The sequence below is a fragment of the Theropithecus gelada genome, chromosome 7a, assembly GCF_003255815.1.
Source record: "Theropithecus gelada isolate Dixy chromosome 7a, Tgel_1.0, whole genome shotgun sequence".
Taxonomy (NCBI): Eukaryota; Metazoa; Chordata; class Mammalia; order Primates; family Cercopithecidae; genus Theropithecus; species Theropithecus gelada.
In genome coordinates this window covers 8010891-8034434 of record NC_037674.1, presented here as the reverse complement: position 1 = coordinate 8034434, position 23544 = coordinate 8010891, and the positions used below count along the sequence as shown (strand labels likewise).

Sequence of the window (23544 nt, the reverse complement as noted above, 5' to 3'; positions counted from 1 at the left end):
TCCTGGGATCAGCCTAACTAACTGCCCTCTTTCCTGTGCTTCCTTCTTTGAGTGCTTGGTCTACTCCAGTCTCTTGTGTATTTGCACATTCCGATAATATAAATTTGCAGCACTTAATTTAAACACATAGAATCATGTGTCACTTAACTAGTGGGATACATTGTGAGAAATGCATTGTTAGGTGATGTCATCATTGTGCAAACATTATAGAGTGTACTTAAACAAACCTAGATGGTGTAGCCTACTTCACACCTAGGCTATATGGCATAACCTATTGTTCTTAGGCTACAAACCTGTACAGCAGGTTACTGTACTGAGTATAATTGTAACACAATGGTGTTTGTGTATCTAAACACAGAAAAGGTACAGTAAAAATATAGTATAAAAGATAGAAAATGGTACACCTGCGTAGGGCACTTAACCATGAATGGAGCTCACAGAATTGGAAATTGCTCTGGGTGAGTCAGTGAGTGAGTGGTGGGTGAATCTGAAGGCCTAGAATATTACTGTACCCTATTTTTTTATGTTTATAACTAAAACATGTTTATAACTACACACTGTACATTTAGGCCACACTAAATTTATTTTTATAATAAATTAATTGTGCCACAACATTATGGTAGCTATGACTTCACTAGGCAATAGGAATTTTTGAGCTTCATTATAACCTTATGGGACTACCATCATATATGAGGTCTGTTTTTGACCGAAATGGAATTATGCAGTGTGTGACTGTACTTTATAATATTTATATAAAGGCATAATTTTAAAATATCTGTTATGTCTCAAGTGATATACAAACTATGAAACTCTATTCTGGAAAAATTTACTGATCACATACTGTGTCCTTCATGAAGGGTTCTCCAATCTGTGTGAGCTCTCTTACCTTCAGAATTTTGGGGGTTTGCTATGTCTTCAATTTTGGCATTTAATGATTTGGTTTTTTATTTATTTGGTTATAAACACTTTCTCTTTTGGATAAATCATAGCCCCTAGAAGATAATTACGATGTCTTGTACTACTTTGTTTTCTCTGTAGCACCTTGTTTTTCCTTAGATATAGTAGATACTGAGTTAGTATTTGTTGAACAAATAAATAATCACTGTGGGTTTTTTGTTTTTTTTTTTTTTTTTTGCCATGTTGAAACTGGTTGCAAGATTTGCTGTCTGCTGCTGATAGATGAAAAATCCTATTTATTTGGGTTTTGGTGGTAGAAGTCCCTGAACGTATCCCATATGGGTTGCTTCTTCCCAAGAATCTAAAATCTTAATAGCTTTGTTAAAGAGAACAGACATGTTCAGAACAAGAAAGATTAGTTAATGGAGTAAAACAATCGCCAGCTCTGTTCTTGACTGTATTACTTTCAATTTGTTTAGAAAAAAACAAGGAAGTGGAGATCCTTTGGATTCATGGCTATGCCAAGCCTCAAACCTCTTTGGAGCTCAAATCAAAACCTTAGAGCGCATCTGTCCACACTCTATTTCCCTAGCTTGGCAGAGAACAATGGAAACCTAAAGTATGTCTCCTTCATTCAGCCTAGAATATTTCTAAATTACTTATCTGTGGGACTCCTGACAGCTCCTGCCTTGGGCAGAGATGCAGCAGGGGGCTGCCTGGGTAGGATGATTTGAGGGGCGCCAGAGAGGCTCCCTACTCCAGACAATCTTCCCTGTTTCCTCACCCCTTTGTTCCAGTCACCCGTGCAAACAGGCTGTCAGTGCTAGTTTTTGGTGAGACTCCGTAGGTGGTATAGGTTTCAAAACCAAAAGAGGGGGAAGTTGGCATCTGCTAGCACATGCATGTCTTCATTATCAGGATTGGAAATGTCTTCCAAAGACTAATGCATTTCAATTAAATTTGGAAATTTATGACACAGGGCTGATTTCAGTTTTCAAACTGTCTCCCAGACTACTCTCCCTAAATGAGGAAATGAATGCGATGCTGTTACCTTTCACTCTGCACCTAAATTGCTAGGTCGGCCCTGGGTGTTATGTCTACTAAGTGTAGAGTGATTGGCTTTAACTGATCATGCATTCCAGGGCAAGTCCAGGGCTCCCCAACTTCAACTCCCCTGTGGCCCGGGGGAGAAGCTCTGCAAACGGAAGAGGCCTTTGTTCTGCAATTAATCACTTGAAGTCAAAGTATGTTTGGGTACTGCAAGTGATAGCTCACAAAAGCTATGAAGTGGCTGATCTGTGTAGCTGGTGAAATGCAGTCTCTAAGAGAAGTTTTTTGCTTTTAAATAGGAAAATATCTTAGGAATAGAATAGGGAAAATTGTCAGATTTAGATTTGACAAAGTACACAATTGGACAAAATAGAAGTGATATGCTAATTTATCATGGAATTTCCTTTTGTTTTGTTTTGTTTTGTTTTTAAGAGACAGGGTCTCACTCTTTTGCCCAGGCTAGAATGCAGTGGTGTCATCATAGTAACCTCCAATTCCTGGGATCAAGTGATCCTCCTGCCTCAGCCTCCTGACTGGTTAGGACTACAGGCACACATCATCATGCCCAACTCATTTTTTTAAAAAGCATTTTTTAGTACAGAGATCTTGCTATATTGCCCAGGCTGGCCTTGAACTCCTAGCCTCAAGCAGTCCTCCTGCCTCAGCCTCCCAAAGCACTGGAATTACAGGTGTGAGCCACCATGCCCGACTGGAATAACTTTTAAAGGCTAAATTCTGGTGTGTTAGGAGCTAAGCCTAAGATTACTTTGTGCTCATATTCTTTCTTTCCTGCTGGTCTGTTTTATCATGGCTGCTAGTGAAACTGACCTGGGAGGCACAGGCAGTGGTTGGTGCCAGAGTGGTCAGAGCCAAAGGTCAGATGGGAGAGTGTGTCTGTCTAAGTATGTGGCCCCGTTGGCCTGCCTGGGATACATGAACTTGGGGTTATTGTTTATGGCTCTTTTCTGTTAGTTTTATTTTTCTACCCTTTGAAAACATTCCACATAGGCTAGTCAATGATGTTTTCATCAGCTGCTGCAGCAAGGAAAAAATTTCCCTTTAAATTGAGAAATTAATGAGTTTGGTTTTTTTTTATTTCTTACTAACAGTAGAGAGTGACTTTACTTATTTCATTGACTTTTATAGCAATTAACCATGTGCAATAGTTATGTCAGGAATTCGGAAATGCCTCATGAGTGAATGTTGTCAAGAAGGATAGAAATGAGAGTGGTCCTCACAGCCCTGGTCAGGGCTCTGTGATCGCACTTATTTAGAACCAAAGTTGGACATTAGTCCCTTTTCGCCTGGAGAAGCAATTTGTCTCTGTGAACTGGAGTCCGTACCTTGTGTAGACTCGAGGAGTATCAAAAGACCTGAACAAACTACGTAGAGTGGACAGAACCTTACTTCTGATGTTCAGGCTCCCAGGCAGTGGTTGGAGGGATGGCTGGACTTAGCCATATCCCTCTGAAAGCATATTTAAAACAGCCCTTACAGTGTTAATACCATCTATGCTTCAGGTAAGCCTAATGAGGAAAAGATCAAAATGTTGCCCTCAGTCTTCTCTATTCAAAGTGCCATAAACCATGTGATATTGAGCTTTCTGAGGCAAGAAAGCCATTTCCACGATGCCCCGAAGTCTATGTGCTATTCCCTGTATCTTGGCCTGATGTGACTTAGTTCAAAGCTGCAAGGAGATCATGGCAAAGTAGTGAATATTCACTCCTTGTTGTATTTCATCCTTGAAGCTCTTTATACCACTTTTCTGACTTTTTCTTCTGAAGGGAGACCGTAGGAGTGTCATTATTTGGTCATAGAAGCTGTCCCTGGTAATGACTGGTAAGGCAAAGCTATGTTGGGTGGTCAGACCGGTGAGTCATTTATTTTACAGGTGTGATCTTCAGTGAGGGCCAATACCTTTTCTGTACCAAGGAAACCTTATTCACCATTCCAAAGGACCACAGGCCAGAATTGACTGAGCCAGTGGCAAAAATGTATTTTTTGCATGTTCCTTTGTTTATCATGTTGCTCCATGTATTTCTGAACAGTCATGAGAATGAAGAGCTCTTGCATTTATTAGAGAGATTCTGAACTCCTGTCTTTACATTTAGTGGTGCAGCACTTGGACCTTCAGTTTTTTTCATCCTTTTTTTTAGGGAACGTGGACATTCCCTGTGGCCTACTGACTTAAAGGCACATTACCTGTTGGTGCACATATGCCTCTAGCCTGTAGAAAGCCCACAGTATGCCATAGGCTCTCCCAAAAGATGAGGCTGTAACAGTGGGGAGCCTGAATCTCTAAAAAGAAAGGCATGCTACTTTTTGAACATAGTTCACCTAGCTGCCTATAACCCCTGCTCCCTGATGAGTTGAAGAAAAAAAAAATGATTTTGTAGTGGTTCTAATGTGAAAGCAAAGGTTACAGTCAACTTCTTTTTTTTTTTTTTTTTTTTTAATTTTTTGAGACAGAGTCTCACTCTGTCACCCAGGCTGGAGTGCAGTGGCACAATCTCAGCTCACTGCAAGCTCCACCTCCCGGGTTCACGCCATTCTCCTGCCTCAGCCTCCCAAGTAGCTGGGACTACAGGCACCCACCACCCCACCCGGCTAAGTTTTTGTATTTTTAGTAGAGATGGGGATTCACTGTATTAGCCAGGATGGTCTCATCTCCTGACCTCGTGATCCGCCCGCCTCGGCCTCCCAAAGTGTTGGGATTACAGGCGTGAGCCACCGTGTCTGACCAGGTTATAGTCAACTACAGAGGCAAGAGTAGGCAAGAACATCTGAGGACATGACTCACTTTCTCATCTCATACTTGTGTCTTTCCTCAGTAGTTGGCAGCACTTGGTATTTACCAGGGCTCCCAGTAACTCCTTAGGGAGCATATGCATGATAGAAGGAGGAAAAGATTAAGTTTTCAAAAATTTTACTGAGACATTTATGAATTGAGAATATGTGTGTTCTTTCTCTGACATGTTTGTATGTTTTTTTCCTATATTTCCAAGTTATTTTGTGAGGATTGCCATATAACCTTTTTTTTTTTTTTTTTTTTTTTTATCAATACAGGAGGTACATGGATTTGTACAGGTTTGTTACACGGATATATTTCATAGTGGCAGGGTTTGGGCTTCTAGTGTATCCATCACCTGAAGAGTGAACCTTGTACCCAAAAGGTTATTTGTTGACCCTTACTGTCTTCCCACTCTCCTCCCTTTCTAATAATCCCCAGTGTCTGTTATTTCCCTCTATATGTCCATGTGTAACCACTGTTTAGCTCCCACTTACAAGTGAGACCATGCAGTATTTGATTTTCTCTTTCTGAGTTATTTCACTTAGGATAATGGTCTGAAGCTCCATCTATGTTGCTGCCATGGACATGATTTCATTCTTTTTATGACTGCATAGTATTTCATGGTGTAGGTGATCCACATTTTCTTTGTCCAGTCACCTACCGATGGACATTAGAGCCGACATCTAGGCCAGAAACAAAAATAAGTCCACAAACAATGAGGAGGTTGAGCATGGATGCCGCTAGAAACTGTCTAACCAGCCAATTTTCTTTGATTAAATGCAAAAAGCCCTTACCTCGTAAGTGGGAGAGAGAAATTCCAGACTTGGGACAAAGTGACATGACCTCCCTGAGTCCTAGTCTCCTTGTGGGCCAAGTAATGTGGATACTTTTCAGTATCTTGGAATCTGTACATAAGATGACATGTGTAAATATTTAGCACATTTGGGTGGCCTTGAGCATCTTTTCTTTTTCCTTATTTAAGACTCAGTCAGCTAATCAGTAACTGGAACTATACTTCTAAATGTTTTTATAGTTTTTTCCCAAGGATAAATGCAAAAAGCAATCATTTTATAACTCTTGAGTATTTACTAAACATTTAAACTGTTTAAGGCAGAAAAACAAAAGTTATCAATGCATGTCATTTGTCACATAGATGCTAAGAACTGATTTGTGCATGGTACAGTGCTGGGTAAAGGAATGAGGAGAGGTCCCAAATATGGATAAGTCCTGCTCCTTGTCCTCAAGTCATTCCAGTGGTTTAAGAAAAATAAGACACCTACTCAGTTCTAAGATGAAATGCCTTAAGTACCTTAAGAGAGGCACAAAGTGCTTTGTCACTTAAGAAAAGAGCAATTACTTCTGGCTAAGAGAGATGACGGAAGCTTTCGTGACTTTGACACTTAAGCTGTAAACAGAAGCATGGGAAGAATTTGAATGCATGGAAATGACTCAGACAGTCATTGAGGGAACAGTAAAAGCAAGATGCAAAGGTGAGAAAAAGCCATGTGCAAAGAATGTAAGGCGTTTGGGTGGGTCATAGAACACATGGAGTGAGGTGAAGGAAAAGAGGCTTGATCAGTAACCACATATAGTACTTTCTTTAATTTTTATAGCAACACTGTTATTAGGTGTGGTATTATTCACACTTTTAAGAGATGAGGAAATTGAGGTTCAGGGGATTACGTGACTTCTGCAAAGATACTCAGCTAATTAAACCAGCCTACTATGAATACAATAGATCTGGGTCTGAAGAGGTAAGATAGACAAGTAAACTAGGTTTATAACGGGGAGATTGGATTGCCAATCCAAAATCATAAGATTTTGGATCCTATGATATAGTCCAGGAATTGGCAAACTGCAGCCTCTGAGCCAGATCTGGCCCACTACCAGTATTTGTCAATAAAATCTGTTAGAACAGGGCATTGCCTGGTTGTTGATGTATTTGTCTGATGGCTACTTTCACACTGCAACAGCAGAATTAATTTATTGTCCAGTGCACAAGCAAGAATGTTGAATTCATTGTCACTAACCTGTGCCTGTGGGTGGGGAGATGCGATTACTAAAAGTGTGTTTTAAGCAAATTGTATAACATTAGCTAGATAAAGAGCTAAGCTACTCAGCCACTTACAGATGCCAACAAGTATGTGATTAATGTTAAGCAAAGTATTTTTTATTTGAAGCATGGAAGAAAAAGCATATTTTTTAAATGTCTCAGTTGATCTTTAAGTATTTACTATTTTGAAGATTTTTTTTGAAGAAATTTTAAAAATAAAAATACAAAAGATAACATATCACACCCATGTTCCCACTACCTAGAATTATAATTATTAACATTCATCATATATTCTTTAAGATTTTAAATTTAAAAGTGAAGTATTACAGATAAAATGAAATTCTACTTGGCATGTTATTGTCGGTGTCATTCTCTTCCCAGATCTTTCTAGCAATAACCTCTGTCATGAAATTATTGAGTATCTTTCTAGTCTATTTTGAATACTTTTATATGTGTGTGTCCGTATATAAATACAGATAGATGTTTGTATGTATGGGTTCAATTTAAAATTATACGCACAATGTAGCATACTGCCTGCAAAGTAGCAATAGCAGCTTACATTTATTCGCTATTACCACCTGCCGGGAGCTGCACTGCTGTTACAGGACCCCACCACTTTGGCTCAGGGGTTTCCTCACTGTGGTTGCCAGAAAGATGTTACAGGAAAGCAGTCTCGATTCAGACCCCGAAGAGAGGGTTCTTGGATCTCACACAAGAAAGAATACAGGGCGAGTCCGTAGAGTACAGGGAAGGCAAGTTTATCAGGAAAGCAAAGGAATAAAAGAATGGCTACTCCATAGGCAGAGCACCCTGCGAGCTGTTGGCTGCCCACTTTTATGGTTATTTTTTGATGATATGCTAAATAAGAGATAGATTATTCATGCCTCCCCTTTTTAAGATCATGTAGGGTAACTTCCTGACTGTTGCCATGACATTTGTAAAGTGTCTTAGCACTAATGGGAGTGTAGCAGTAAGGATGACCAGAGGTCACTACGTGGCCATCTTGGTTTTGGCCAGTTTGGGCCAACTTCTTTACTGCAACCTATTTTATCAGCAAGGTCTTCATGACCTGTGTCTTGTGCTGACCTCCTGTCTCTTCCTGTGACTTAGAATGCCTTAGCCATCTGGGAATGTAGCCCACTAGGTTTCAGCCTCATTTTACCCAGCTTCTGTTCAAGATGGAGTTGGTCTGGTTCACATGCTTCTGACACTGTCTCAGTCCTCTCATTGATCCTATGTAGCATGTGCTATTGCTGTCAAGTATTTTTTAGGAAATAAGGCACACAGAGAGTTCTCTTCTGCAGAGTCACACAGTTAATAAGTGATAGGGCTGAGAATTAATTCTGCGGTCAGACTTTGGAGCCTGAGCTCTTGACCATCATCATAGATGGCCTGTTCACTGTGTCACTGCAGGGTTCTTCACTCTCTCAATATCATGTCTCTGATACCTGTGCTGGTTGAATTCATAGATCTAGTTCATTCCTTCTCACTGTTTTACCCTATTCTGTTGAATGAATACCGTACATAAGCAGCATTGCACATTGCATGGTGGTTAAGACCTATGAAATGGGAATAGTCAAAGTTCCTGTCTCACAGAGTTGTTGTGAAAATTAAGTTTAATTCAAATACGGTAGATAGAACAGCACCTGGTACAGATTAAGTACCCAGTAAATGTTGTTATTTGCTATTGTCATATATCTGTTACCCATTGAACCTATTCATTAGGATGTCTGCAGTTTTTCATGATTGCGTATATTGCCAGAGTGAAAGCTCTGTGTCTGTTTATTATTCTTTTTGGTATCTCCCTACAAGAAAACTTGATGGCTTGTGGAGTGTACATGCTTCCAGTGTTACTTGATATTGCCAAACCCCGCTACACCAATTTCTTCTCCCTAGTGCACTGTGTGGCACCTCCCATTCCCCTGCATCCTCACAAACAGTTAATATTGTCTAATTATTTACGTTGGCCAACCTGATGGGTAAGAAATACTATCATGCTGAATTAATGAATTTTTAATAAATTTTCTTGAGATAGAATTTACATATTGCAAAATTCACCCTTTTAAAGTGTACAGTTTGGTACACATTAGTATCACTTCACTACACAGTGGTTTTTAGTATGTTCACAAGGGTGTGCAACCATTACCTCTATCTGATTTTAGAGGAAATCGTTGACTGGTTAGCAATAACTCCCCATTTTCCCCTGCATGGGTAAACCCATGGTTTTGCTAATCTACTTTCTGTATGGATTTGCCTATTCTGAACATTTCATATAAATGGAGTCATGTGTTTTTGTGATTGGCTTCTTTCACTTAGCACAACGTTTTTGAGGTATATCCATGTCATAGCATGTATCAGCAAATTCATTCCTTTTTATGGCTCAATAATATTCCATTGTATGGATATACCGCATTTCATTTATCCATCAGGTGATGGAAATTTGGTTGCTTCTACTCTTGACTATCACAAATAATGGTGCTATAAACATTCATATGCAAATTTTTATATAGACATCTTTTCAATTTTCTTAGTCATACATATATTTATGTACCTAGCAGTGGAATTGCTGAGTCATATGATAATTCTGTGCCTAACATTTTGGAAAATGGCCAAACTGTTTTCCAAAGCAACGGTGTAATTCTACAATCACATCAGTGTATGAGGGTTCCAATGTCTTCACATCTTCATCTCTAGTATTTGTTACTGTCTTTCTTTCTGATTCTAGCCATCCTAGTGGATGTGAAGTGGTATCCCATTGTGGTTTTGATTTGTGTTTCCTGATTACCAGTGACGTTGAGCATCTTTTTTACGTGCTTATTGACCATGTGTATGTCAGCTTTGGGAAAATGTCTATTCAAATCCCTTGTCCATTTTTAGAGGAGGGGGTATAATTTGTCTTCTTATTTGAATTGTAGGAGTTCTTTATGTGTTCCGGACACAAGTCTCTATCAGGTATATGATTTAAAAATATTTTTCCCATTCTGGAGGCGGAGGTTGCAGTGAGCCAAGATCACGCCACTGCATTGCAACCTGGGCGACAGAGCAAGACTCCATCTCAAAATATATATATATATATATATATAAGTATATATTTATATATATTATAAATATATTATTATATATTATATATAAATAAGTATATGTTATATATTATATGTAATATATTAATAAGTTTATGTATTATGTATTATATATAATGTATAAATATATTTTTCAAATGGGAAAAAGATAACCTACAGAATGAAAAAGATATATATTTATATATTTTTTCCCATTCTGTAGGTTATCTTTTTTCCCATTCTGTAGGTTATCACATCTTAATTGATGTGAAATGGTGAATTTTAATATTTGTGGTTTCACATTTCGTCAGAACTTCATTCTTCAAAATCATCTCATTATCTGCTAAGTGGATCACAAGCCAGATAACACTGAAGTAAATCGTGCTCTGTGCAATGGTGTTCCACCCGTCAGAAACTACCACATTGTTCACAGAAACAGTCTTCAGCTGGTGGAGAAAATTCAGTTTTGATAAAGCAGAGAAACCTTCACACCTAATTAGGGTTTGAATTTAATAACAAAAAGCATTGAAAAAACATTTCAGTATTTTCAAATTGCTGATGGATTAATTCAAAAGCATTTGGGTTTATGTTTAACCTGCCTTAACTCTTTCTTCTTTCCTTTTCCCTCTTCCTTTCTTTTCCCTGTCTCCCCTGTCTTTTCCCTATTTCTATTTCAGATTGAAAATGGCTCAGGAATCAGTCAGCAAGTTGACTTCAGAGAAGAAAGTGGAGACAAAGAAAATCAATCCCACTGCTAGCCTGGTGAGATATATTTTTCAACATAACCTAATGATTGTCATGAAAATTGAGTTGCGCCCAGGAAGGGCTAAAACTCAGAGAAGAAACGTAGTATCCAGAGTCTCAGTTCCCATCCCAGAGTAGCATATGGTTAAAAAAAAAAAAAAAAAAAAAAGGTATGTGTGGGTGGAGGTACAAAACATAGCTTTATATGTTTTTCCTGTAAACTCAACATAGGTCATTTCTGATAAACCAAATTTAGTCAGTTGCCATTTCACATCCTTCCACACCCTACGCACAGTACAATCACCCTTATCTCAAAGTATCTTTCTCTCAAAATGTTTAAATATACTCATTCTCTTCATTTGCTTTTCCCCATCAAAGAAAGAGGCAGGGATTCTCCTATTGATAGTTGGGAAATTTGAAGTGCGGAAAGATACAGGCTCCCCAGAGTCACTTGGCAAGTGGATAACAAAAACCAGGACCAGATTCTGGGTCTCCTGACATCTCTCCCTGTGCTGGAAAGCAGCAGTCTCCCCAGACTTCCTAGATTTGAGACTGCATTGTCCTCCAAAGTCCAGTTTTCAATAGAGATCACAGTGAATCTCCACCTAGGTGTTACAGACAATAGTCAGAGGAGCTACATGGTTAGGATCCCAGGATGTTGAGAATGAAATGGCCTGGGTTCAGAGCACAGCTCTGCCACTTAAATAGTTGTAAAACCTTAGTCAAGTTACTTTGTTTCTTTCTCTTCCATGAAAAGAGCATATTACTTTTCCTTTGGGGTTATTTTGAGAAAACTGAGAAAAGACGTGTAAAATGCCTAACACATAATAAGAGCTCAATAAATATTAGTTGTTTTGCTTGTTGCTGTGAATTGCAGCTGCTTTGGTTGACCCTGCAATGGGGAATGGCGATGAGTGGGAAGTGGAAGTATCACCCTTCTGTCTCGGATTTTTCAAACCCTACTCTCTCTGGACCCTGATGTCCCACAACTACTTACTTTATCCTTTTAGATTATTAGTACTTTTTTGCTGGATGCTTCAAATCCTTTGAAAATCTAAGTGGGATCTAAGTTATAAAGTGAGATTATTTCTGTTGATTGACCATGATGTTTCTCCCAGCAACCCCATGAGCAGCTAAATGAACGTTGCATGAGGCTGATGAATGAGAAATAGAGAAGTCCGGGCTGCACAGCCTGGCTGGTAAAGCGATGGTCGAGCACATGGTCCCTACCTAACCGGACATGTCCTCTGTGCCCATTTAATGGGATATTTAGGACATTCATTTGTATGATTTTCAGTGGCAGTCGGCTGAACCCTGATTTTTATCTTCCTCCTCCATGAGCCTCTCCCTCTTCCTCCAGACCTTTTATTTGGGCTTCTATCCAGACTTTTACAGCCAAGCCTGTTCCCCCAAGGCAGAGAGAATGGGGTCAGCCATGTAGACAAAAACAGTGGGTTTCCGACCTCCCCTGTGAACAAGCTCCCAGTTGTGATCCTGGGCTTGTGGCGGTTGCTTATTTTATTGTCTGTACGGGTGGGTGGAAATTAGAGAAGAGCTTGTAAGCTGATTCCTGATTAAATTTCCCAAGTTAGGGATGGAGTCCAAATTTAGGATGGGTGTCGACAAATCATCAACTTAAGTTTATATCTAGGCCAATTTAGTAATTCACTGCAGCATCATACCTCATAGCTCATCAGCAGCCAAGGATCCATTCTCAAAGGCTTCTCTCTCTGCATCTGCTCATTCTCCCTTTTCCACTTTAGCCTTCTATTTGCCCTTCTCTAAGAGCAGATACACCATCCTTACCATACTCATGTGTTTACTTCCCTAATGTCACAGATACCATGAGGGTCCGTGTTTCTGTGTAGTGTGCTCCTGTTTATTTTTACATCTTCCCAGCAGATGTCCATGTTCTTCCCTTTAGAAGGCAGTCCCTGAGGAGGAAGCTCAGCGAATGAAGAGCATAACATCCATGGCAAATCGGGAACTTCTGCCATTCTGCAGAGACTAAATCTGGTCATCCCCCATTTTGCATGGCTTTTCTTGAGTTCTGCCAAGTTGATCATTGGCAGATACATTGAACTTGGAAACAGTAATTTTTTTCATACCTTCTTGAGCATTCTCGTAATTCCATCAGTGGGCCAAAGGTGGGGACGGAAGGGGTCCTTGAGTAACACTACAAAGTTAGGGTCTTTGTCACAAAAGAAGAGAGCAGAAAAGACCACCCTGGCACAGTAAAGGCCCGTGTTTTAGATGGATGTAGTTGGCAGATTGGCTGGTTATTGATTTCTTGTTTGTTTGTTTTCTGGTGAGTAAGGGTGATAGGTAGGGAGGGGCAGATAACTAAGAGCTTAGGGAAAGAGCAGTGGAGGTACTCTCATTTCTTTTTTTTTTTTTTTTTTTTATTATTATACTTTAAGTTGTAGGGTACATGTGCATAACGTGCAGGTTTGTTACATATGTATACTTGTGCCATGTTGGTCTGCTGCACCCATCAACTCGTCATTTGCATCAGGTATAACTCCCAATGCAATCCCTCCCCCCTCCCCCCTCCCCATGATAGGCCCCGGTGTGTGATGTTCCCCTTCCTGAGTCCAAGTGATCTCATTGTTCAGTTCCCACCTATGAGTGAGAACATGCGGTGTTTGGTTTTCTGTTCTTGTGATAGTTTGCTAAGAATGATGGTTTCCAGCTGCATCCACGTCCCTACAAAGGACACAAACTCATCCTTTTTTATGGCTGCATAGTATTCCATGGTGTATATGTGCCACGTTTTCTTAATCCAATCTGTCACTGATGGACATTTGGGTTGATTCCAAGTCTTTGCTATTGTGAATAGTGCTGCAATAAACATACGTGTGCATGTGTCTTTATAGCAGCATAATTTATAATCCTTTGGGTATATCCCCAGTAATGGGATGGCTGGGTCATATGGTACATCTAGTTCTAGATCCTTGAGGAATCGCCATACTGTTTTCCATAATGGTTGAACTAGTTTACAATCCCACCAACAGTGTAAAAGTGTTCCTAATTCTCCACATCCTCTCCAGCACCTGTTGTTTCCTGACTTTTTAATGATCGCCATTCTAACTGGTGTGAGATGGTATCTCATTGTGGTTTTGATTTGCATTTCTCTGATGGCCAGTGATGATGAGCATTTTTTCATATGTCTGTTGGCTGTATGAATGTCTTCTTTTGAGAAATGTCTGTTCATATCCTTTGCCCACTTTTTGATGGGGTTGTTTGTTTTTTTCTTGTAAATTTGTTTGAGTTCTTTGTAGGTTCTGGATATTAGCCCTTTGTCAGATGAGTAGATTGCAAAAATTTTCTCCCATTCTGTAGGTTGCCTGTTCACTCTGATGGTAGTTTCTTTTGCTGTGCAGAAGCTCTTTAGTTTAATGAGATCCCATTTGTCAATTTTGGCTTTTGCTGCCGTTGCTTTTGGTGTTTTAGACATGAAGTCTTTGCCCATGCCTATGTCCTGAATGGTACTACCTAGGTTTTCCTCTAGGATTTTTATGGTATTAGGTCTAACATTTAAGTCTCTAATCCATCTTGAATTAATTTTCGTATAAGGAGTAAGGAAAGGATCCACTTTCAGCTTTCTACTTACGGCTAGCCAATTTTCCCAGCACCATTTATTAAATAGGGAATCCTTTCCCCATTTCTTGTTTCTCTCAGGTTTGTCAAAGATCAGATGGCTGTAGATGTGTGGTATTATTTCTGAGGACTCTGTTCTGTTCCATTGGTCTATATCTCTGTTTTGGTACCAGTACCATGCTGTTTTGGTTACTGTAGCCTTGTAGTATAGTTTGAAGTCAGGTAGCGTGATGCCTCCAGCTTTGTTCTTTTGACTTAGGATTGTCTTGGAGATGCGGGCTCTTTTTTGGTTCCATATGAACTTTAAAGTAGTTTTTTCCAATTCTGTGAAGAAACTCATTGGTAGCTTGATGGGGATGGCATTGAATCTATAAATTACCTTGGGCAGTATGGCCATTTTCACGATATTGATTCTTCCTATCCATGAGCATGGTATGTTCTTCCATTTGTTTGTGTCCTCTTTTATTTCACTGAGCAGTGGTTTGTAGTTCTCCTTGAAGAGGTCCTTTACATCCCTTGTAAGTTGGATTCCTAGGTATTTGATTCTCTTTGAAGCAATTGTGAATGGAAGTTCATTCCTGATTTGGCTCTCTGTTTGTCTGTTACTGGTGTATAAGAATGCTTGTGATTTTTGCACATTAATTTTGTATCCTGAGACTTTGCTGAAGTTGCTTATCAGCTTAAGGAGATTTTGGGCTGAGACAATGGGGTTTTCTAAATATACAATCATGTCATCTGCAAACAAGGACAATTTGACTTCTTTTCCTAACTGAATACCCTTTATTTCTTTCTCTTGCCTAATTGCCCTAGCCAGAACTTCCAACACTATGTTGAATAGGAGTGGTGAGAGAGGGCATCCCTGTCTCGTGCCAGTTTTCAAAGGGAATTTTTCCAGTTTTTGCCCATTCAGTATGATATTGGCTGTGGGTTTGTCATAAATAGCTCTTATTATTTTGAGGTACGTTCCATCAATACCGAATTTATTGAGCGTTTTTAGCATGAAAGGCTGTTGAATTTTGTCAAAAGCCTTTTCTGCATCTATTGAGATAATCATGTGGTTCTTGTCTTTGGTTCTGTTTATGTGCTGGATTATGTTTATTGATTTGCGAATGTTGAACCAGCCTTGCATCTCAGGGATGAAGCCCACTTGATCATGGTGGATAAGCTTTTTGATGTGTTGCTGAATCCGGTTTGCCAGTATTTTATTGAGGATTTTTGCATCGATGTTCATCAGGGATATTGGTCTAAAATTCTCTTTTTTTGCTGTGTCTCTGCCAGGCTTTGGTATCAGGATGATGTTGGCCTCATAAAATGAGTTAGGGAGGATTCCCTCTTTTTCTATTGATTGGAATAGTTTCAGAAGGAATGGTACCAGCTCCTCCTTGTACCTCTGGTAGAATTCGGCTGTGAATCCATCTGGTCCTGGACTTTTTTTGGTTGGTAGGCTATTAATTATTGCCTCAATTTCAGAGCCTGCTATTGGTCTATTCAGGGATTCAACTTCTTCCTGGTTTAGTCTTGGAAGAGTGTAATTGTCCAGGAAATTATCCATTTCTTCTAGATTTTCCAGTTTATTTGCATAGAGGTGTTTATAGTATTCTCTGATGGTAGTTTGTATTTCTGTGGGGTCGGTGGTGATATCCCCTTTATCATTTTTAATTGCGTCGATTTGATTCTTCTCTCTTTTCTTCTTTATTAGTCTTGCTAGTGGTCTGTCAATTTTGTTGATCTTTTCAAAAAACCAACTCCTGGATTCATTGATTTTTTGGAGGGTTTTTTGTGTCTCTATCTCCTTCAGTTCTGCTCTGATCTTAGTTATTTCTAGCCTTCTGCTAGCTTTCGAATGTGTTTGCTCTTGCTTCTCTAGTTCTTTTAATTGCGATGTTAGAGTGTCAATTTTAGATCTTTCCTGCTTTCTCTTGTGGGCATTTAGTGCTATAAATTTCCCTCTACACACTGCTTTAAATGTGTCCCAGAGATTCTGGTATGTTGTATCTTTGTTCTCATTGGTTTCAAAGAACATCTTTATTTCTGCCTTCATTTCGTTATGTACCCAGTAGTCATTCAGGAGCAGGTTGTTCAGTTTCCATGTAGTTGAGCGGTTTTGATTGAGTTTCTTAGTCCTGAGTTCTAGTTTGATTGCACTGTGGTCTGAAAGACAGTTTGTTATAATTTCTGTTCTTGTACATTTGCTGAGGAGTGCTTTACTTGCAATTACGTGGTCAATTTTGGAGTAAGTACGATGTGGTGCTGAGAAGAATGTATATTCTGTTGATTTGGGGTGGAGAGTTCTATAGATGTCTATTAGGTCTGCTTGCTGCAGAGATGAGTTCAATTCCTGGATATCCTTGTTCACTTTCTGTCTCGTTGATCTGTCTAATGTTGACAGTGGAGTGTTGAAGTCTCCCATTATTATTGTATGGGAGTCTAAGTCTCTTTGTAAGTCTCTAAGGACTTGCTTTATGAATCTGGGTGCTCCTGTATTGGGTGCATATATATTTAGGATAGTTAGCTCTTCCTGTTGAATTGATCCCTTGACCATTATGTAATGGCCTTCTTTGTCTCTTTTGATCTTTGATGGTTTAAAGTCTGTTTTATCAGAGACTAGTATTGCAACCCCCGCTTTTTTTTGTTCTCCATTTGCTTGGTAAATCTTCCTCCACCCCTTTATTTTGAGCCTATGTATGTCTCTGCGTGTGAGATGGGTCTCCTGAATACAGCAGACTGATGGGTCTTGACTCTTTATCCAGTTTGCCAGTCTGTGTCTTTTCATTGGAGCATTTAGTCCATTTACATTTAAGGTTAATATTGTTATGTGTGAACTTGATCCTGCCATTATGATATTAACTGGTTATTTTGCTCGTTAGTTGATGCAGTTTCTTCCTAGCCTCGATGGTCTTTACATTTTGGCATGTTTTTGCAATGGCTGGTACCGGTTGTTCCTTTCCATGTTGAGTCTCTTGTAAGGCAGGGTCTCTTGTAAGGCAGACCCTTCAGGGTCTCTTGTAAGGCAGGCCTAGTGGTGACAAAATCTCTAAGCATTTGCTTATCTGTAAAGGATTTTATTTCTCCTTCACTTATGAAACTTAGTTTGGCTGGATATGAAATTCTGGGTTTAAAATTCTTTTCTTCAAGAATGTTGAATATTGGCCCCCACTCTCTTCTGGCTTGTAGAGTTTCTGCCGAGAGATCTGCTGTTAGTCTGATGGGCTTCCCTTTGTGGGTAACCCGACCTTTCTCTCTGGCTGCCCTTAAGATTTTTTCCTTCATTTCAACTTTGGTGAATCTGGCAATTATGTGTCTTGGAGTTGCTCTTCTCGAGGAGTATCTTTGTGGCGTTCTCTGTATTTCCTGGATTTGAATGTTGGCCTGCCCTACTAGGTTGGGGAAGTTCTCCTGGATGATATCCTGAAGAGTGTTTTCCAACTTGGTTCCATTATCCCCCTCACTTTCAGGCACCCCAATCAGACGTAGATTTGGTCTTTTTACATAATCCCATACTTCTTGCAGGCTTTGTTCATTTCTTTTTCTTCTTTTTTCTTTTGGTTTCTCTTCTCACTTCATTTCATTCATTTGATCCTCAATCGCTGATACTCTTTCTTCCAGTTGATCGAGTCGGTTACTGAAGCTTGTGCATTTGTCACGTATTTCTCGTGTCATGGTTTTCATCTCTTTCATTTCGTTTAGGATCTTCTCTGCATTAATTACTCTAGCCATCAATTCTTCCACTTTTTTTTCAAGATTTTTAGTTTCTTTGCGCTGGGTACGTAATTCCTCCTTTAGCTCTGAGAAATTTGATGGACTGAAGCCTTCTTCTCTCATCTCGTCAAAGTCATTCTCCGTCCAGCTTTGATCCGTTGCTGGCGATGAGCTGCGCTCCTTTGCCGGGGGAGATGCGCTCTTATTTTTTGAATTTCCAGCTTTTCTGCCCTGCTTTTTCCCCATCTTTGTGGTTTTATCTGCCTCTGGTCTTTGATGATGGTGATGTACTGATGGGGTTTTCGTGTAGGTGTCCTTCCTGTTTGATAGTTTTCCTTCTAACAGTCAGGACCCTCAGCTGTAGGTCTGTTGGAGATTGCTTGAGGTCCACTCCAGACCCTGTTTGCCTGGGTATCAGCAGCAGAGGCTGCAGAAGATAGAATATTTCTGAACAGCGAGTGTACCTGTCTGATTCTTGCTTTGGAAGCTTCCTCTCAGGGGTGTACTCCACCCTGTGAGGTATGGGGTGTCAGACTGCCCCTAGTGGGGGATATCTCCCAGTTAGGCTACTCAGGGGTCAGGGACCCACTTGAGCAGGGAGTCTGTCCCTTCTCAGATCTCAACCTCCGTGTTGGGAGATCCACTGCTCTCTTCAAAGCTGTCAGACAGAGTCGTTTGTGTCTGCAGAGGTTTCTGCTGGGTTTGTTATTGTTTACTGTGCCCTGACCCCAGAGGTGGAGTCTACAGAGACAGGCAGGTTTCCTTGAGCTGCTGTGAGCTCCACCCAGTTCCAGCTTCCCAGCAGCTTTGTTTACCTACTTAAGCCTCAGCAATGGCGGGCGCCCCTCCCCCAGCCTCGCTGCTGCCTTGCCGGTAGATCACAGACTGCTGTGCTAGCAATGAGGGAGGCTCCGTGGGTGTGGGACCCTCCTGGCCAGGTGTGGGATATGATCTCCTGGTGTGCCTGTTTGCTTAAAGCGCAGTATTGGGGTGGGAGTTACCCGATTTTCCAGGTGTTGTGTGTCTCAGTTCCCCTGGCTAGGAAAAGGGATTCCCTTCCCCCTTGCGCTTCCCAGGTGAGGCGATGCCTCGCCCTGCTTCAGCTCTTGCTGGTCGGGCCGCAGCAGCTGACCAGCACCGATTGTCTGGCACTCCCCAGTGAGATGAACCCAGTACCTCAGTTGAAAATGCAGAAATCACCAGTCTTCTGTGTCGCTCGCGCTGGGAGTTGGAGACTGGAGCTGTTCCTATTCGGCCATCTTGCTCCGCCCTGGTACTCTCATTTCTAGGCCGTTTGGCACAATTCCGGAAACTCAGCATTCTAGACCAGAATTTGAGAAATGTATCAAAACTTGAGAAAGATGAAAGAAATGATATATTCATTTTTCTTCCTTAACAGAAAGAAAGACTGCGTCAGAAGGAAGCCAGTGTGACCACCAACTAAGAGGAAGACACATGGAAATGATGGCGCTGGAGATGGAGGACTGACTTGCACGCATACTCTTTGTGACCACAGGGTTGCAGGACATTCTTGAAAGATGTGTCACTAAATGTTTGTTTTGCTCATCTCTTTCTGAGGTCATCTGCAGAGAGTGCCCCATGCCTTCTTTAAGAAGTCTCACATTCAGCCACAGGAACAATGGAAAACTATTTAAGGGAACATTGCAGAAATATTTGATGACTGTTTCTTGTCGAAGCCCAAAGTCCACTCTGTTGTAAGACCAGAAGAAATACCACAATTTTCCCAAAATTTTTTTAAAAGCTGAGATTTCCAGCTTTATAACCAAAGCTTGATATAGGTCACATTGTCACAGAGGAGAGAAAGGATCATCGAGGACAGTTGCCTTGGGAGAGTTCAAAGTCTTTGTCGTTACACACTGCTGTTTTGATTATTGGTCTTAGTTTTGATCCTGTTGCAGCAAAATCCTGCAGCATCTTTCTCTCCAATGTTGCAACTCACCAAAACTATTTTTGAAGAGGTCCAAGAACACGTATTTTCCAGACTAGAAAAACGATTTTTTGTTGTTACGGTTTACGTAATGAAAAAGAGAAAAGCCGGGCGCGGTGGCTCACGCCTGTAATCCCAGCACTTTGGGAGGCCGAGGCGGGCGGATCACAAGGTCAGGAGATCGAGACCACAGTGAAACCCCGTCTCTACTAAAAATACAAAAAATTAGCCGGGCGCGGTGGTGGGTGCCTGTAGTCCCAGCTACTCAGGAGGCTGAGGCAGGAGAATGGCGTGAACCCAGGAGGCGGAGCTTGCAGTGAGCCGAGATTGCGCCACTGCACTCCAGCCTGGGCGACAGCGCGAGACTCCGTCTCAAAAAAAAAAAAAAAAAAAAAAAGAAAGAAAAAACAGAGTCGTACCTGGGTGGAGAGAGGGAGACATACAGCCATAAACTTCATCCTGGAGAACAAGTTACCATGCAAGGAGTCGACATCAGTTATTAAGTGAGGCCCATTCTTGTTTTTACACCAGTCCTTAGTGGTTTTCTGGGCCAGCAGAGATTCTGCATCCCAGCTCCCTGGAGAAGCTGTAATACCTGAGCAAGCGTAGCCTTGGGGTCAGAGAACCTGCGTAGACAAGAGACCCAGCGGCAGAGCACCTTTCACATTTTGGACCGTTCATGAATGGGCGATGTGTTGACATGCAGCTGAGTTCTACGTCATGTCCTGTGACTTTACAGCTGCACCCCCCGCCCGACCGTCCCCAGGAGGCAGTTTCCAGACAGGAGAGCAAATGCAACTCACAGCCCCCACTCGTGACCTTGGCTGATAGGCATGTGAAGTAGGGTGAAGCAGGACTCTTTAATGTCAACAAAAAAAAAAAAGGGCAGAAAAAAGATTCCTTACATCAAAATGAAAAGAAGGTAATTACATTAATAGAAATCTTCAGGTGGAATGTTATTCATAGGCAGCTTTTTCTCACCCTGGCTCTTGAGTCACATAAGGAAACCACCTTGGACCTCTCTGACACTTTTGTTCCTAATCCACCTCTGAATTTATCTTGTGAGGGGTGAAGAAAGAGGTGAGGGGTGAAGAAACAGGACTGGAGATGAATTGAGAATATGTTCAAAGACTCATTTTAGGCCTTGAAGAAAGAGAGGCTGAGCTTTCTCCTCCAGTTGGTGGAGGACAGTCCAGAGATGGGCAGGAATCTTAAATTTCTTCCCAATCCAGCCATCACATGTGGCCTGCCCCTTGCCCCAGCATCTTTCCAGAACCCTTGGACTTGCCAGGTGCCTGAGCATCTTCCCAGGATATGCCTGCCAGCCAGCAGCCCCTCAGGAATGCTTCTATAACAGATCCAGTAATGAAAACAGCACCATATCCTAATCTAATGTCAGCTTCGGGAATGAAGACTGTGGTCAGGATCAAATCAAGTCACAGAAGCCATATTCATGCAGGTGCTAACCACCTCTTCTACTGGTGCAACTGAAAGGAATATGGTAACACGTTGGATTTTTAAAATTCACAATGAAGGAATGAGACAAGCAAAATAGAAAAGCCGAGAAGGAACATGCATGACTAAAAAGGCTTGAAGTTGCTTGTGAGCAAGAAGCTTTTTATGCTGCTTTCTTAGTTTCTCTTCGTTTTCACTTAACTCTGAAGACAACCAAAAGAACTGATCAATTAAAAACTAATTCCACTTACAGCCATCCTGTGCTCCTTCTAATGTTACCATGCACAGGAAAAGTGCCAGTTTTACCCATGCCATAGAAATCAGCTCTGAGTTCTGTGGGGCCAGCAGATGTCTAAATCCTTGTAGGCTTGATGGTGAGAGCAACAGGAGGTTTTCAGTGGAGTCACTGCTGTCCACTTTGGTCTCTAAATAGGATGCTCATGAGAAATCAGTGAAGGTAAAAAGGGCTGCCACTGTGGCCACGTCACCCTGCCAGGAACCAGTGCTGAAGAACAATGAGTGAGAATGCTTAATGTCAGAGTTAGACAAATGCAGCCCACTTTGGATTTCATCCTAGTGAACAGACTAAAACTGCAGTAAAATACCTATTTCTACAAAGCAAGGTTTGCCTGCCTTGGTTGGGGAAACCTAGTGGTTTTGTCACGCTAGTCAATGTATTATGTTGGTGTTTTAAGACACCATGGCAGAACCTTCATTATTCTCACCTGTTCTGAACCCTGCGTCATATATCTGGGATGCCCCCTCCCAAGTCCACCAATGTACCACATTGCTGACGCGGCCTTCATTTTTAACTCAAATTGATGCTCAGTAAAGGTCAATGACAGTTTGTTCAAGGAAGTTCATCTAGAATAATCTGGAGGCCTTGAAAATGATCTCTCTAAAATGCTGTCAAGCTTGGATTTAGGGCGGCAGGAGAGTCTGAACTTTCTGGAGAGGAGGTGATCGGGATGCCATTCGGCAGCTTGAGCACATCCAGCCAGCAGGCCTTAAGTGGCTGTTCTAGGCATAGCCCTCCCTGAACTAGAAAGGAGAGTAACCAGTGTTGCTAGCTGTGTCTAACCAGACACTCACACCTGACTTACTAGTAACTCTAAGAACCCTTAACTTACAAACAACTTTGTCTCCTCGTAGACAAAATTTATTAAATCTGAGGACACAGTTTGACAATAGTTCAGATTCTTGCATGAGCAATCGACAAGCATCAGAGCACACAATATCATAAGTTACATAAATTGCACAAAGTATATCATAAATCACACTATAGATATGTTAGGTAAAAAGCATCGGCCCATGAAGTATCAACCAGGTTAGGAGGTGTGCTGTATGGCTTTCACTTCAAGAAGTGGCAGCTTATTGGGGAAAAAGAAGTAAGAAAAAGTGTGGCCAAGCAGAAGTGAATGTTTATGATGACAGTGGGGGGCCCAGAGGTCATAGGTGATGGCCCTACTGCCCAACAGTTGCCTTTTGAATCCTATGTTGATGATGGTGTCTTTCTGCACACTCACTGCAACTTACTCAGGAATTATGGAGAAAGATTATCTCAAATCTGAGAAGTGGAATAAGGAAACCCAGTGGTGCTATTACACCTTTAAATGTTCTAGCCAAAACAAATTGCCAGTATGGTTGAGGAATGGAATATCAGATGGCATATGCGGTCTCCCCTCCTCTCCCCTATCAAGGACAGTAGAAGCTGCAAACCTCTTCTCAGCCTCCTTCAGGCACCTCCTGTTTTCATAAGCACCATAAAGAATGGTGTTTCTTAAGTGAAAAGTTCAGATACTGCTGGTAAAGAAACTGGAAAAAACTGAAGGAAGGAATAAAACATGTTGGTAGTATTAACACCTCCAGTAAGATAAGTCATTGGTACGGTTTTTCTAAGGGACACAGTGAGATGTAGCAGAAGAAATACGTGTATTTTGGGTGAAGGTTTGCCTATTGGCCTGGGATTGCACATTCTCTTTACATTATGCTGTCTGCAACAGAGAAATTTTCATTTGAATGATATTCTTCCTTTCTTGAAAGTTATATGTCCTCATTTCTATTTCTGCTTCTCCCTTGGCCAGTATCATTGATGCAGATCATTGCATGCAACAGCACAGCAAACTGCACCAAGTCAGTGTGTGAAGGGGACTTTGCAATGCACGCTTGCAGGCTCTTTTTCCGGGAACCAGGCTGTAACATTGACGGGGGAACCTCTTCGCTCCCTGACATACAAAATTGGTCGATT

General features: G+C 41.1%; 1 protein-coding gene across 2 annotated transcripts in view; it reads left to right on the top strand.

Moving 5' to 3' along the window:
* Positions 1-19886, top strand: part of FMN1 (formin 1) — a 389651-nt gene extending 369765 nt beyond the window's left edge. For both annotated transcript variants that reach the window (XM_025390157.1, XM_025390158.1), the window contains 2 exons: positions 10528-10612; positions 19293-19886. In XM_025390157.1, the coding sequence (XP_025245942.1) occupies positions 10528-10612; positions 19293-19337 (130 nt within the window). In that variant the 3' untranslated portion in view covers positions 19338-19886. The remainder of the gene's footprint in view (positions 1-10527; positions 10613-19292) is intronic.
* The last annotated feature ends 3658 nt before the right edge of the window (positions 19887-23544 follow it).